At 39.0% G+C, this 14081-nt stretch overlaps 1 protein-coding gene and 1 long non-coding RNA gene across 3 annotated transcripts in view; one reads left to right on the forward strand and one right to left on the reverse strand.

Annotated features, from left to right (window-relative positions):
* CTDSPL2 (CTD small phosphatase like 2) overlaps positions 1-5092 on the forward strand; it is a 75948-nt gene extending 70856 nt beyond the window's left edge. For both annotated transcript variants that reach the window (XM_031029156.2, XM_006727452.3), the window contains exon 13: positions 126-5092. In XM_031029156.2, coding sequence (XP_030885016.1) covers positions 126-191 — 66 coding nt within the window. In that variant the 3' untranslated portion in view covers positions 192-5092. The remainder of the gene's footprint in view (positions 1-125) is intronic.
* Positions 1-14065, reverse strand: part of LOC145723495 (uncharacterized) — a 68644-nt gene extending 54579 nt beyond the window's left edge. The window contains exons 1-2 of the long non-coding RNA XR_014148606.1: positions 13268-14065; positions 9580-9722 (exon numbers count right to left, since the gene is read on the reverse strand). This is a non-coding gene — a long non-coding RNA (uncharacterized LOC145723495). The remainder of the gene's footprint in view (positions 1-9579; positions 9723-13267) is intronic.
* Positions 14066-14081: the final 16 nt, after the last annotated feature.

Genomic DNA, 14081 nt, shown 5'->3' on the forward strand with positions numbered 1-14081 from the left:
AAAATAATACAAGTTGTAAAATAAATAGTAGTGTATTTTCTCTGCAAAGGAAAAATGTTCACAATGTTATGAGGGTCATATTTTTGAAATTACATGGCTTTTAAAATGTCTTTTTCTCCACACAGAATGAAGATGTTCGACCTCACATCAGAGACAGATTTCGCTTGCATGATTTGCTGCCCCCAGATTAAGTACAAAGACTTGTCAAATCACTGAAGGGGGAGAGAATGCAGGACCCTTTTGGACTAAGACAAAAACATTGCCATTACTGTTGAAATTTTGCATTTTTGTACCCCGTCTTGCTTTTCTTATCTTTGGTGCCCAATAATAATCAAGGGTTACAGAAAGAGACTTTATCTCAGATTGAATACACACAGTAGGTAGGCTAAAACAGAAGAGTCTTTAGAACTAGTGCAACTCCAGTGAAATTTTTTTATGTACAGGACATCTGCAGTTTATAAAGAATTCTGTTTCTGCCACCAGCAGTTTGACCTGTAGTCACACAGGATTTTATGATAATAACAGAGATGAAAATGGACTTTTATTTTCTCTCTGTTTGGTGCTCTAAGTGGGTTTGTAGCCACTTTTCTGTTACTTTAAGATTCTCATTTCAACAGGAATGGCCAGTAAAAGTTGTTTTATTTTTCCTGTTAAGGTTTATAACCTTTTTACATTTTTGACCTGTATTAGATTAGATTTTCATTATGCATTCCTTTTAGTTGAGGCGCTTCATAGTTTTCTGGAAATAGTCAATTTTTAGTTTTTTATTATACATTTGAATGGCCGTTTTCCTGCTTTGTCTGCCTGCATATTGTATATTTGTTTAAAAATATTCTCTACTTTTAGTCCATGTAAGTTTCATTTAGAAAGACATGCATTTATATTTTGTTTCTGTAATATTCTACGTAGGTGAAATCTTTTAAAAAAAAAATCAAAGGACTGGGTAGATAAGAATATATGAATGACTAATATTCAAAAGATTTAAACCATTGTGATGGCATGTGTTCCCAAATGGTAATATCTTGCAATGGCACACAGATTTAATGGATAAAGGTATACCTCAGACTTCACTGTGCTCACCAATCTTTGAGGAGAATGAGTTTGGTCACCTGTTGGGCTTGATTTGGTTACTGCTGCCTTTGGTTTTCTCCAGGAATGAAGTATTCAGCACAGTGACTCAGTATTTTTAGTTATTTTGCATGGGCTGGTAGTACCTCTGTTATGCTCTTGGTTACAATCAATTTAAAACTCTGTGTAACAGTCTTGGTACCTTACAGTAGCTATGCATAATCCTGTGGCACAGTAAACTCCCAAGCCACCAATGCAGTTAATATGCTCTCATAGTGGTTTTCTATGCTATATGAAAATAGTCTTCAAGCCTTGGTTCTCTAATGCAGCTACCACAAGAGGTTGATATTTTTATAGTGGTGTGTAATCTCCTTTTCGGGAGGCTTTTTATGGAAGGTAGAATTTGTAAAAGTTAGTATGCTTTGCCTCTCAACTGCATTAACATGCCACAGGCTCAGACTGTTTTTGTGTAAAGGATGTCAAAGAACGGCACTTTTTCTAAAGAGAAGTTTGATATTTTGTATGCTTGTTAAGAAAGTACAGTATTGGAAATTAAAGGTGGACAACTGATAATTGAGGAGTATGTCACTTAATTTTTTATGTATATTACCTGTTTACTTGTACAACTTATTGTACAAATTACATGCAGCTTCATTTTCAAATGAATCCTTAAAATAAGGAAATCTTTTTAGGAAAACATTTAATTTTTGTATTTTTGATTTTAAAGGCATGAGTTATGTCAGTTTTCAGTGTATTAATGAAGATTTTAACTTTTCATCAGGTTGAGTGTTTTCTTACTATATTATCTGTTGTGTATGTAGTTAGCATATTGTGTCACTGAACTGTTTAAAAAATCTAGCATGTAGAGCAAGCCTGTTTTGTGGAAAATCCTTACTCATTAAAAAAATAATCATGGCAGATTTTCTGCAAAAAAAAAAAAAAAAAAAGCAAAACATTTGCAATTCAGAATACTGGTTTTTTTTTTTTTTATTTGTTTGTTTGTTTTGGTTGTTTTTGTTTTAATTTAAAGAAAGGTATTTTGCTTGCAGGAAAAAATACTCCAGATTCATTTTAATGAGAATCTTTGAAATGTATTTATCTTTAGGGCATCTGGGCATCTTTATGCTGTTTGTCTTCTGTCTTTCTTGAAATAAAATGTACATACGTTACCTTTACATATGCTCTTGCTCAAAATTGTGAACCTAGTTACATTTCTCCTTGCTCCCCTTTTATGCTCAAACAGTAAAACCTAAAACCTATACAAGATCTAAGCTTTCAGCATGCATTATAATTGCTGAAAGCTCTTCTGATTAAGTAAACACAGTCTCCAAGGGCTTTCCCATAACTGAAAGGGAAATGTAAGCTCCTGTATTGTGCCTATGGGCACTTTAAAATAAACAGCAACTTTTAATCATCTTTTATTAATGGTAAAGCTGTTCTCAGTCCCATGCTAGGAGAGTTCTTTAAGTCAACTGACAAAGGAATCTCGCATAACAAGATTCTGTAAAGGAATAAAGAGAAATTTTATATGGCCTGAGAAAATTCCTTGAGACCAATTTATTTTTCTTCATTACTCGATTTGAGTCATTTTAAATTTGTTGTTAATACAAAATTTAAAATAATTTGTGAAGAGACAGTTACTCAGTTTCCTTCCACTTTAATATGTTTTACCTTCTCGTTACCCCTTCTGTTCTTTAGCTCTTGGTAAATGTTATCTTAAACACTTCCATTTAGTTAAGTGGAGGTGTCTATTTTGTGAATTGAGATGTGCCCAGCCGCTTCAATTCAGGCAGGAAACATGAACTCTTTAAAAACTGACTGTAGGAAATGCAGGAGAGATGGATACCTAATAAGACACAGCAAAAGTGACCTATTTACACATTACATATCTGAAGTACATATTATAATTGTGATATTTCCAGTGATAAATGTCTGGCTTTTAAGACATTCTTTTAAATATTTGTATTGTTAGGATGTTTAAATCAGTTGTGTTTTTTAATTCTATGTAATATATGTAGCCCTAATCAGATTTATATCACCATATTTCTCTTTGAGTCTTAAAAGAGTTGATAACGATTTGAAACCATAATTGTTTTATATTAGCTAGTATGTATATTTATTTACCCGATGGCTTTATCTTGTTTCCCAAAATTGGGGGGGGGGTGTTGAAAGCATTGTAACTTCTATAAATGGCTATTTTCTTGTACCTGTCAGTGAAATGGATGTGTACATTGTTTTTTTATATTTCTCTGGTTTTTCTGGTTTGTTTGGTTGTTGTTACTGTTGTTTTGTTTTTGTTTTTTGTTTCTGTTTTTAGTGTTAAACATAGAATGGTTTAAAAAAAAGTTATCTTTGGCCAATGACTTTTTCAGCTAGATACTACTTTCATTCAACCTTCTAAAGAAGTTCGTTTTCATTGTTTTGTTCAGTCAACTTGCCTGAAAAACAGAGACTTCATCTCATCAGTGAAGAAAGCATTTCATTATTCCTACAGATCTTTACAGCGAGCACAGAATACTTCATAAGGACCAGATCTCTTCCACATCTTGTGTCAAACACATAAAGCTGAAATGTAAAGGACACTGAAGCCTTCATTTAATTGTACTAACATGATGGTGTTATATACCACATCCTTAGCTAGTTAAAGTTTTCTGAACTGACTTCTCTTTGTCTTCCTAGGTATTTATTTGTTATCTCTTTTAATCTTGTGTATCTAAATTAACTTAGTTAATAGTTACCCACTGAATTACTATGCCAAGCAACTAGGAAAGAATGTTTATTTTATTTCCCCTTATAGGGGAAGAGTGGACTGGGAACAAAAATGTATGGGCCAAAAGGCCTTAGGTTGTCATTCATTCACTTTCTTATTCCTCTCATGAGCTATATTTGAGTATAGTATTTTTTCAGTGCTAATATGCTTGATTATGTCATTACTTTTCATATCTTCCCAAGGTGAAAACCTGCTAGGAACCTGTATAAAACACATCTTAAAATTTCAGATTAAGAACCACAAAACTCAGTATCTTATTTAAATGCCACTTAAATTATTATTGGAATCCAAGTCTCACTCACTAGGATACATTTTTATAAAATGTTTCTCTGTATCTTGAATTGAAATCACTTGCCCAGAGGCAAGAGTTCTGGGGATATAATGTGTTTGAGAAATTTTTAAAAGGGGTAAGAGAGCAGCAAGTTTATATTTAGTTACTTTTTGGTTTTGATATTAGTATTTTAAAATACATCAGCGGTTCCCAAACCTCAGCATTAGAATTACCCTGAAGAGCTTATGAAATAGATTCCTGAGGTCTAGCCCCTACAGAATTGTCTCAATGGATCTAGAGTGGGGCCTGAGAATTCTGTGTTTTTTAAAAAGCTCTCCAAGTGATTCTAATAGCCAGCTTTGGGAAATCACCGTTTTAAATAATGTGACAGTGGTTTGAGAGTAGGCAACTAAATAAAAGTTTACCAGACGTCTCTGTGGTAGTTTTTTGTTGGTGTTTGTTTTTTTTCAAACTGGGACCAGATTTCACAGAACTTAATCAAGATATATGGAGGAATAATAAAGAAGATTCAGGCTACTGCTCATTATCATTCTTGTCTCATACTTTTTAAGAGTTTGCATTTCTAGCACTTGGAAATAGTTGATCATATATATACAGCTGAAGGACATCCCTGAATGAGACCATTATATATATTAACTGTAAAATATTTCACTATTTTTTTATTTTATAAATCTTTGTAGAAATAAGCAATGAAATACTACTTTCATCTTTTGAAATGGGATTTTTCAAGGCAGTGTCCTTTTGGCATTAAGGTAGGGGGGAGTTAATATTCTCTCTGCCTTTTTCCATGTGAATCAATATAAAAGTCATGGATTTTAAAAATCTCAGTTTAATTTCTACATATTTACTATGCAGTATAGCCGTGAACAAGTAATGTAGACTTAGTTTTCTCATCTTCAAATGCCCTGATCACCCTACCTCACAGGGTTGTTGTGGGGATAAATAAAACTTTTATGGAAGCACTTTTCTTTGACGATATTTTATCAGCCATTAGAATCAATATCCAACAGCTTATATTTGTATAGTGCTTTTTTTGTTACACGATTTTTTTCATATTACTTTCCTCTTTGATATATATCTTCAGGACATACAGGTAAGGTACACAGAATAGGTTACAGACAGGAGGAATCACAATTTCTGGAACTACTGTTTGAGGAAGTAGAATAAAATCTGAATAAAGGGGTGAATTTTGAAAAGGAGATAATGATGACAACCAGATTACGGTGAAGCTAAAATGGAGGAATTTATACTTGATATAATGGGCAAAATAACATGAACCAGCATAACTACAAAATAGCACTCTGGTTCCACCCCAGTCTCTGTGGTGAGACTTTTTTTTCCATCTTTATTGAGTAAAGTTGATATTGTGTAAGTTTAAGGTATACACTGTGATGACTTGATACATATATTGTGAAATGTTTACCACAGTAAGGTTAGTTGACACATCCTTCACCTAATTACCATTTTTGATAGAGTGAGATGAGAACATTTAAAGTCTACTCTGATAGCAACTTTCAAGTACACATTTACCACACTGTTAACTACAGTCACTGTGCTGTAAACTAGGTCCCCAAAACATCAGATCCTCATACAACTGGATGTCTATCCTTTGGACAACATCTCTTCATTTTCCTCAGCCCCTGGCTGTGATGGGGTATTTGATGACTATTTTCCCTAAGCTCCCATGGAGTTTAGTGTACATACACATTTGAGAGTCCCTGCAGTACCCCTACTGTAGCCTTTAGAAATAAATGACTTCAGGTGAATAGCTGACTTGGGAGTTTGGTTAATAAAAGGTTCGTTCAGAGTCAAAGAATCTGAATCCAAATCCGTAAGTATTCATTAACTACTAGACAAAGTTTTCTGAGCCTTGATTTGTTCTCTGCAAAGGGTGCACCAAGATCTACCTTTCAGAATTACAAAGATGAGACATGTCAAGACATAAACTGTAAGGCAATGTACAAATAACTACCACAATGGAAATGTTAAAGCAGCTAGTTCTCTTGAGGATATGCAGGAGATACATATGCACGGTGTCTGGGGAGATGTCTGAAGCTAGAAGGGGCAGGAAAGGGCAGTGGAAAATCACGGAATTGTAATACCGCATGTCTTTTTTTTTTTTTAAGGAAAACATGGGCAGTAGGGTACATTCAAATGAAGACAGGAAGTAATAATGGAGAGGTCACCTATGAAAATATATATGATGAAAATATGCTGAGTGTTAAGGAAAAAGTGGGTGATGAGGAAACAGTACTGAATGGCTTGAGAGATCTGGTGAGTAGTTGGGGTAGCAGGCTGATATAAATGAAATGAATTCATCTTAGTGGATGAACCAAATGAACTAGATAGAGTTTTAATAGCTACCACATAATGAGCTTTAATGTTATATTCTATATATGGCAGTATTTGTTGAAAGTATAAGCAGCCTTCCTAATGACAGTAAAACACCGCCTTACTGTGTGTTAGCCACTATTCCAGGCTCTACGAATGGCAGAAAAAAGCAAACCTGACACTGCCCTCAAGCTTACAAGTCTAGTAGGGAAGACTGACAATAACGTTGGGAAAAGGGTCACAAAGGAGAAGAATGGCTTTGAGAATGCCAGTTACACAATCTAGTGTGGAGCCAGGCTTGGGTTGGCTGAAAAAGCATTAAGTTGAGATCTGCAGGCTTGGTTGTGGGAGGAGGGGACGTAAAATCAAGCAACGGAGTGTGTGATCAGATTTGTCTTGAAAAGATCACTTTGGCTGACATAGGAAATAGAGTGGGTGGGTGGGAAACCAGTTAAGAGTTATGTAGAAGTTGACCTAATTCACACAACGTATTCTCTTCCTCTAAGACAATAAATGGTTAATGCACTGGGTGCTACCCTTGTAGTGGACAATGTGAGGCCAGGAGATTGGTAAAGTCCTAGGAAGAGTTGGACAATGGGAGGCCATGGTAAAGTCCTAGGAAGAGTATGGCTTGTCCAGTTTACTGACAGGAATAGGAAGGTACTCTAGGATTTTGTGGTACCGTATAAAAGTAAGTAAGGGAAAATGTATAGGAGTTGAACAGAGATGCTGTCATTTCACGTCATAAAATTCTTGGGTAGGCTTTTTTGGGAGGGCTGGGGAGGACTAAAAGGAAAAAGTCTTTCAATTAGGTTTTTTGTTTTGTTTTAATGTAGACTCCATGCCTAGGGTGGAGCCCAATGTGAGGCTTGAACTCACCACCCTGAGATCAAGACCTTAGCTGAGATCAAGAGTCGGACACTTAACCAACTGAGCCACCCAGGTGCCCCCAATTAGTTGTTTCTTTTTTTTTTTTTTTTAGATTTTATTTATTTATTTGACAGAGACACAGCGAGAGAAGGAATACAAGCAGGGGGAGTGGGAGAGGGAGAAGCAGACTCCCCTCGGAGCAGGGAGCCCAATGAGGGGCTGGATCCCAGGACTCTGGGATCATGACCTGAGCCGAAGGCAGACGCTTAACAACTGAGCCACACAGGCGCCCCTAGTTGTTTCTATATCAAATATAAATCCAATCTTTTCACATATGTAATGACTCAGTGATTGTGGTACTTCATAAATGTCTTAACTTGGTCCTATTTGCAATCAAAACCTCTTCAGCCTTAATTCATTTAATCTCTGAGATTTTGAGTCTGGTACTTAAGGGACTTCATTTAAAAAGAAGCCATTGGCAGCTCTGCTTCATTTCTGCTGTCATTTACAACTTACGGTTTTAATGATGAAGTTCCTGCAGGCAGAGGTTTTAATATTAATTTGTTAAACCAACATTGATCAATTACTCTGGTCATCTGTAAAATAATACTGTTATGTGTGATTATAGGGCTCCCCTAGAGACTTAACATGTGAATCACAGATTCATTTTAAGGACTGAATGGACTTTCTAGCACATAATTCTAGACAATTACTTCCCTGCTTCCTCATTTCAAAAAGCAGCATGCACAACACTGAATAAATTCTCAATTTCTGCTTAAAAAATTTATCAGTGCTGGGGCACCTGGGTGGCTCAGTCATTTAAGCATCTGCCTTCGGCTCAGGTCATGATCCCAGGGTCCTGGGATTGAGCCCCACATCGGGCTCCCTGCTCAGCAGGGAGTCTGCTTCTCCCTCTCCCACTCTCCCCTGCTTGTGTTCCCTCTCTCGCTGTGTCTGTCAAATAAATAAATAAAATCTTTAAAAAAAAAAATTATCAGTGCTGCATACCTATAGCCCATGTATTTTTCCATACCATCTCCAACCCCCAAAACCCATTTTCAATTGCATGTAGATTAATACCTTCAAGTTAATATCCCCAGAAGCTAGAACAGTACTTGGTACGGGTAAGCACTCAATAATTATTTGTTGAATAAATCAATGAATGCACTCACGCTTCAAAGTTTGGACTTCTATTTATAAGTCCAGAAAATTGATTTATTCAGTTCAACCCAGAGCTGATGAGATTCAGGAGAATTGCTTCACACCAATTAAACTCACAACACACTAGTTTTTAAGCCAGATTCAATTTTCTTCATTCACTGGCAGCAAGTTTTCTCCCTATGAAACTAAATTACAATCAGATGTCTGCTTGGTACGGGTGGAGCAAGAAAGAAAAGGCTACTGAAAATGAATCATAATGGCTAATATCAATTCAACAGGACACCTCTCATCTCTACTAGGTATCTGTCAAAAGTCTGTAGGTCAGCTTACCTTTTTTTTTTTTAAGATTTTATTTATTTGAGAGAGGGAGCACAAGCAGGGAGAGCAGCAGAGGAAGAGAGAGAAGCAGGCTTCCTGCTGAGCAGGGAGCCTGATATGGGGCTTGATCCCAGGACTCTGGGATCATGACCTGAGCCAAAGGCAGATGCTTAAACGACTGAGCCACCCAGGCGTCCCTCAGCTATCCTTTTCTCTAGAGACTCAAAATCTTGTTTTTTGGTCTTACCTTCCCTATGTTTCACCTTCTGTTAACATTTTTTTTTTGTTCATTTTAAGATACATTGTCTTAGAACATCTTCAGGCAAGTTAATACGATGAATAAATAAAATCTTAAAAAAAAACAGTTCTAGGGGCGCCTGGGTGGCTCAGTTGGTTAAGCGACTGCCTTCGGCTCAGGTCATGATCCTGGAGTCCCGGGATCGAGTCCCGCATCGGGCTCCCTGCTCAGCAGGGAGTCTGCTTCTCCCTCTGACCCTCCTCCCTCTCATGCTGTCTCTCATTCTCTCTGTCTCAAATAAATAAATAAAATCTTTAAAAAAAAAAAAAAAAAACAGTTCTGCACAGAAATTTATTCATGCAGTCATTCAACAGTTACTAAGTGCCTACTATGTGCCAAACACTGACTTTATAGCAGAGCTTAGCCTCTAAAGATTCGTTATCTGTAATTAGACGACTACTACTACTACTAAATTTGTTAAAATTTTTGCTGAGACCAAGAATGAAATGTACTGGAAAGATGCTGGGGTACCTCATGACATTTAAAGAAGAGCTGGACAACTGGACCTCAAGGGTAGGCAGAAGGAAGTAAGGTGGCCTGGAAAATCATCACTTCATCAGGAGTTTGTGGTCTTCCCTTCAGGGTGCTGTCATCAGTCACCAAATTCTAAAGTCCTGGGAAAGAGAATCTTTCTGTTATCACTGCATACAATTCACCTCAAAACTTAAGAGGCTTAAGGTAACTTCTCCCTTACTCATCTGTAGGTTGATGGGGCTCAGTTGAGCAACTCTTGCTCTAGGTCTTCTGCAGTTGCATTCAGACATTTGGGATGGAATCATCTGAAGCCTCAACTAGGCTGGATGTCCAAGATGGCTTCTTCACTCCCATGTCTGGCTCTTTCCCTAAACAACCTCTCCATATAGTTAGCTTGTAACAGCACGGTGGTCTTAGAGTAGTAAGACTTCTTACATGGCTGCTGGCTTCCACCAGAGTGAGCATTCCAAAAGATGCAGGTGGAAGCTATAAGGCTTGTTATGGCCTAGCATTCCATGTCACATCTGCCCTATTCTACTGGTTAAAAATGAATCACTGGGCTAGCCCAGGCTCAAGGGGAAGAGACTGCATAAGGGCTTGAGTACTATTCATTGAAGGGGCATCTTTGGAGACTAGCTACAAAGAATTGAGAGTTCCACTGGGTTACTTACATCCCACCTAAAGGCAGTTCCAGATTTTATAGAGTTTGAAGCATATACAATTTGGAGGGCTTTCTTTGAAGAGTGGAAGGGTCCATGCAACTAGGGGCCCTGAAGCTAAAGCTTCATTAGCTTCAGTTAATTTGCTTTTGACCTTCCCAAACCAGCTATGCCCTTCCTAAATCAGCTAAGAAAGCAAACACAGCTTTTGGGAGCCTACCTACTCTTGTGTACTAGGACAATTTCCAGAAAAGGAGGAATCATTGTGAGCTTTCTCCAGTCCTCAACGGAAGTGTCCAATGTTCAGTTCAATATAATCTTGATATTTGAATGACTAAAACCCAGGTCTCCTGACTTCCAAAAATGAATTTTCAAATCTATTTATTTCAAATATTCCACAGTGTTTTAAAATTAATTTTTTTTTACAAACGAAACAACAAAAAACTGATAGAACTGGAAGGCCACTTTTTTTTTTTTTTAAACCCACTATCCTTTCTATACCTTTTTTTCTCTGGTTGCTCCTTAAATGTTGATGTCCTTCATGATTCCATCCACCACCATAATCAGATGACTCCTAATTATCTATCTATAACCCAGACCTCTGTGGTTCCAAATACATACTAGACATTTCCATTTGGATGTCCCACAAGAATGTCAAGATCTATGTGGCCAAAAGTTAATTTATCTTTATTCCTTATTATGATAAGGCACCATTCAGTCATTTTCAAAGACATTTATTGACCACGTACTATATGCCAGGCACTGGGAATACAGTAGTAAAGAACACAAAGTCCCTGTACTCCAAAGAGACATTAAATATGTAAACAGGGTCATTAGAGATTGTGATAAATGTTATGACAAAAACAGAGTGATGAGATAGAGTAACTGGGGAAGGCTTCTTGCAGGAGGGAGATCAGGGAAGAGCTTTCTGCAAAGGTAACATTTGAACTTTGATTTGAAAGAAAAACCACCCATGCAAAGAAGTGTGGAAAAAACACTGTAGGCAGAAAGAATAGCAAGTACAAAGTCCCAAAATAGGAAAGGGCTTAGTAGCCTTACATGGCTAGTAGCAATGAAGTTAATGAGAGAGAATAACATAGGGGATTGATGGGAGGTAGGAGTCTAACAATACAGGACCTTGTATGCTGTGTTAAGGAGTTGGAATTTAAAAATAACAAGCCACTGAATGGTTTTCAAATGGATGAAAGGGGTGTCACGATCTGATTTACATTTTTAAATAAGCATACTGCCTGGTGTATAGTGCATGGATTGTGGAGGGGCAAGTGGGTGAGAAGGAAAACCAATTGGGAGGTCATCATAGAAAGGCCTAGAGAAAGCTTGGACGAAGGTGGTAGCAAGAGATATGGGGGTAAATGGATTCAAGATTAATAGTGAAAGTAAATCACCAAACTTGGTGACTGAATTTAGGGGGTGAGAGAAAGCAAAGATAGCTCTCAGGTTTTTTATTTCAGCACCCATAGATTGGTGTCACCACCACTCATTCAATCTCCAAAAGGATCATCCTCTATTTCTGCCATCATCCCCTTCCCCCCCACATCCAATCAGTTACTGTATTAGTTGAGGTTATCCAGAGAAACAGAACCAATAGCATGTGTGTGTGTGTGGAGAGAGGGAGAGAGAGAAAAGGAGAGAGAGAGAGAAAGATTTTAAGGAACTGATTCACACATTGTAGAAGCTGGCAATTCTGAAATCTGCAGAGCAGGCCAGCAGGCTGGAGACTCGGGCAAGAGCTGCTGCTGCAGAGGCCAAAGGCAGTCTGGAGGCAGAATTCCTTTTTCCTCAGTGTGGGTTAAGGCCTTCACCTGATTGGATAAGACCCATCCAAATTTTGGAGGATAATCTGCTTTACTCAGAGTTTACTGATTTAAATGTTAATCACATACAATAAGCATATTCACAGCAACAACTAGTGTTTGACCAAAAAATGGTTATCATGGTCTAGCCAAGTTGACATAAAATTAACCATCACAGTCAATGAATTGTTTTAACCCTTAAATATTTCTCAGATTAGTTCTTTCCTGTTACCACTGCTTTACTTTAGGCTTGTGTTCTCCTTTAATTAATTCATAAAATATTTGCTTTATGGTATTAGATACTGTGCCAAATGCTGGAGATACAAATGTGAATAAAAGATAGATTGTGTCCTAGGGATCTTGCATTCCAGGCTTCCCTGCCTTCTGCTTGCCTTCTGCTGCCTTCTTATCTATCTTTATAACGGATGACTGTGTATCATTGCCTCTCACACTTTAACAGGCAGAGTCATCTGAGGATCTTGCTAAAGGGCAGATTCCGATTCAGCAGGTCTGGGATGGGGCCTGAGATTCCACATTTCCAACAAGCTCCCCAAGTACTGCTGTAGATCAAGAATAAACTATGAGTAACTGGGCTGTAGAAAACCTCTCCAAAGACCATGTTTATAAAAGGTGTTTGTGTAGGAGCACCGGGCTGCCTCAGTCAGAAGAGCCTGCGACTCTTGGTTTCTGGGTCCTGAGTTGGAGCCCCACCCTCGGTGTAGAGATTGCTTAAGTAAGTAAGTAAGTAAATAAATAAATAAACTTTTTTAAAAAATGTGTATTTTAGACTCCCTGAAAGGATACACAAGAAGCAGAGAACCGTTGCTCCTAGAAAGAATTGAACGGCTGATCATTGTATATACTCTTTTATATACCAAGTACGTGTATTACATATTCGAAAATAAATTAACAACAAAAGCAAAGTAAAAATATCTGAAACTGCTCCCCTCTTAATACCCTGCAGTGGAGCCCAGTGGCCCAAAGGGCAGAGTGCAGTTTAGCCCATCTTAAACCCTTTATTATGATCAGTTTACCTATTCAGCTTATCTCCGATTGTGCCAGTTAGGTCTGGGACCACAAGCATTCCTTCCACCGGAAATGCACTTGAGCAAATTTCACGTGGTCTTTAAAACTCCAGATACCTCAGCACTTACCCCAGGAAGCCTTTCATGCATTCCCGCCCCCCTCTCCCCCTGCCGTTAAAGTTATTACCTTTTTACATTTAACCTCATAATGCTTCTTTTTGTTGCAGTCATCACACTGTGTCGAAATTTTGTTTACATGTCTATCTTTGCTACTCGATTGTGCGCTCCTTGAGGACAAGGCTAGAGATTAGGCCTACCGCCGACTGAGTTCCGAAATTATTCTGCCAAAGAATCATGTACTGGCCTCAAGGGGCTCACGGGAAGGGAAAATCCTCGAGTTCTGGGGCTCTCTTCGATCCCTTCGTGACTAACTCGAGGCAATCGTGCCAAAAGCTGAATTCGAGCACCCAGGCTGGGAAGGAGGCCAAGAACGCGGCCCCGTCCACTCGCTCCTTCCCGGGCGCCGGGCCCACGCTGGCTTCCAGAGGGAGCTCCCCTCCGCCAGCGCGCGACGCCCCCTCCGAGGGTCGGGGACGTCGGTCCACCGCCCTCACTGGCGGGCCTGGCGCTCACAGCCCGCTTCAGAGCGCAGCTTGGAAAGCTTAGGAGTCTCCTTGGTATCCGCCAACAACCCCGGGCGCCGACCAAAGTGAACAGAGGGAGGGTGCCCCCGACCGGTCGGGGCGGGGCTGGGGTTGGCAGGGGAGGGCTGGCGAGGACAGGCGAGGGCCAAGCGCCTGGCAAGGGACCACCCTTCTAACTTCCTCGCACTTACGTTTCCTCCCCGGAGCCCAGGCCGGAGCAGCCGTCTCCTAGCCGCTTCCTCTCTTCCCGCCCCACTGCCTTCAGGACCACTACCTCCACACCGTGGACTACTATACCCTTGGGTCTCACCCTCCCGCCCGACTCCCGCGCCGGCGGCCGCATTCCACGCCCCCTTC

Source organism: Leptonychotes weddellii, chromosome 9, assembly GCF_054177405.1.
Source record: "Leptonychotes weddellii isolate Sample4059 chromosome 9, ASM5417740v2, whole genome shotgun sequence".
NCBI lineage: Eukaryota > Metazoa > Chordata > Mammalia > Carnivora > Phocidae > Leptonychotes > Leptonychotes weddellii.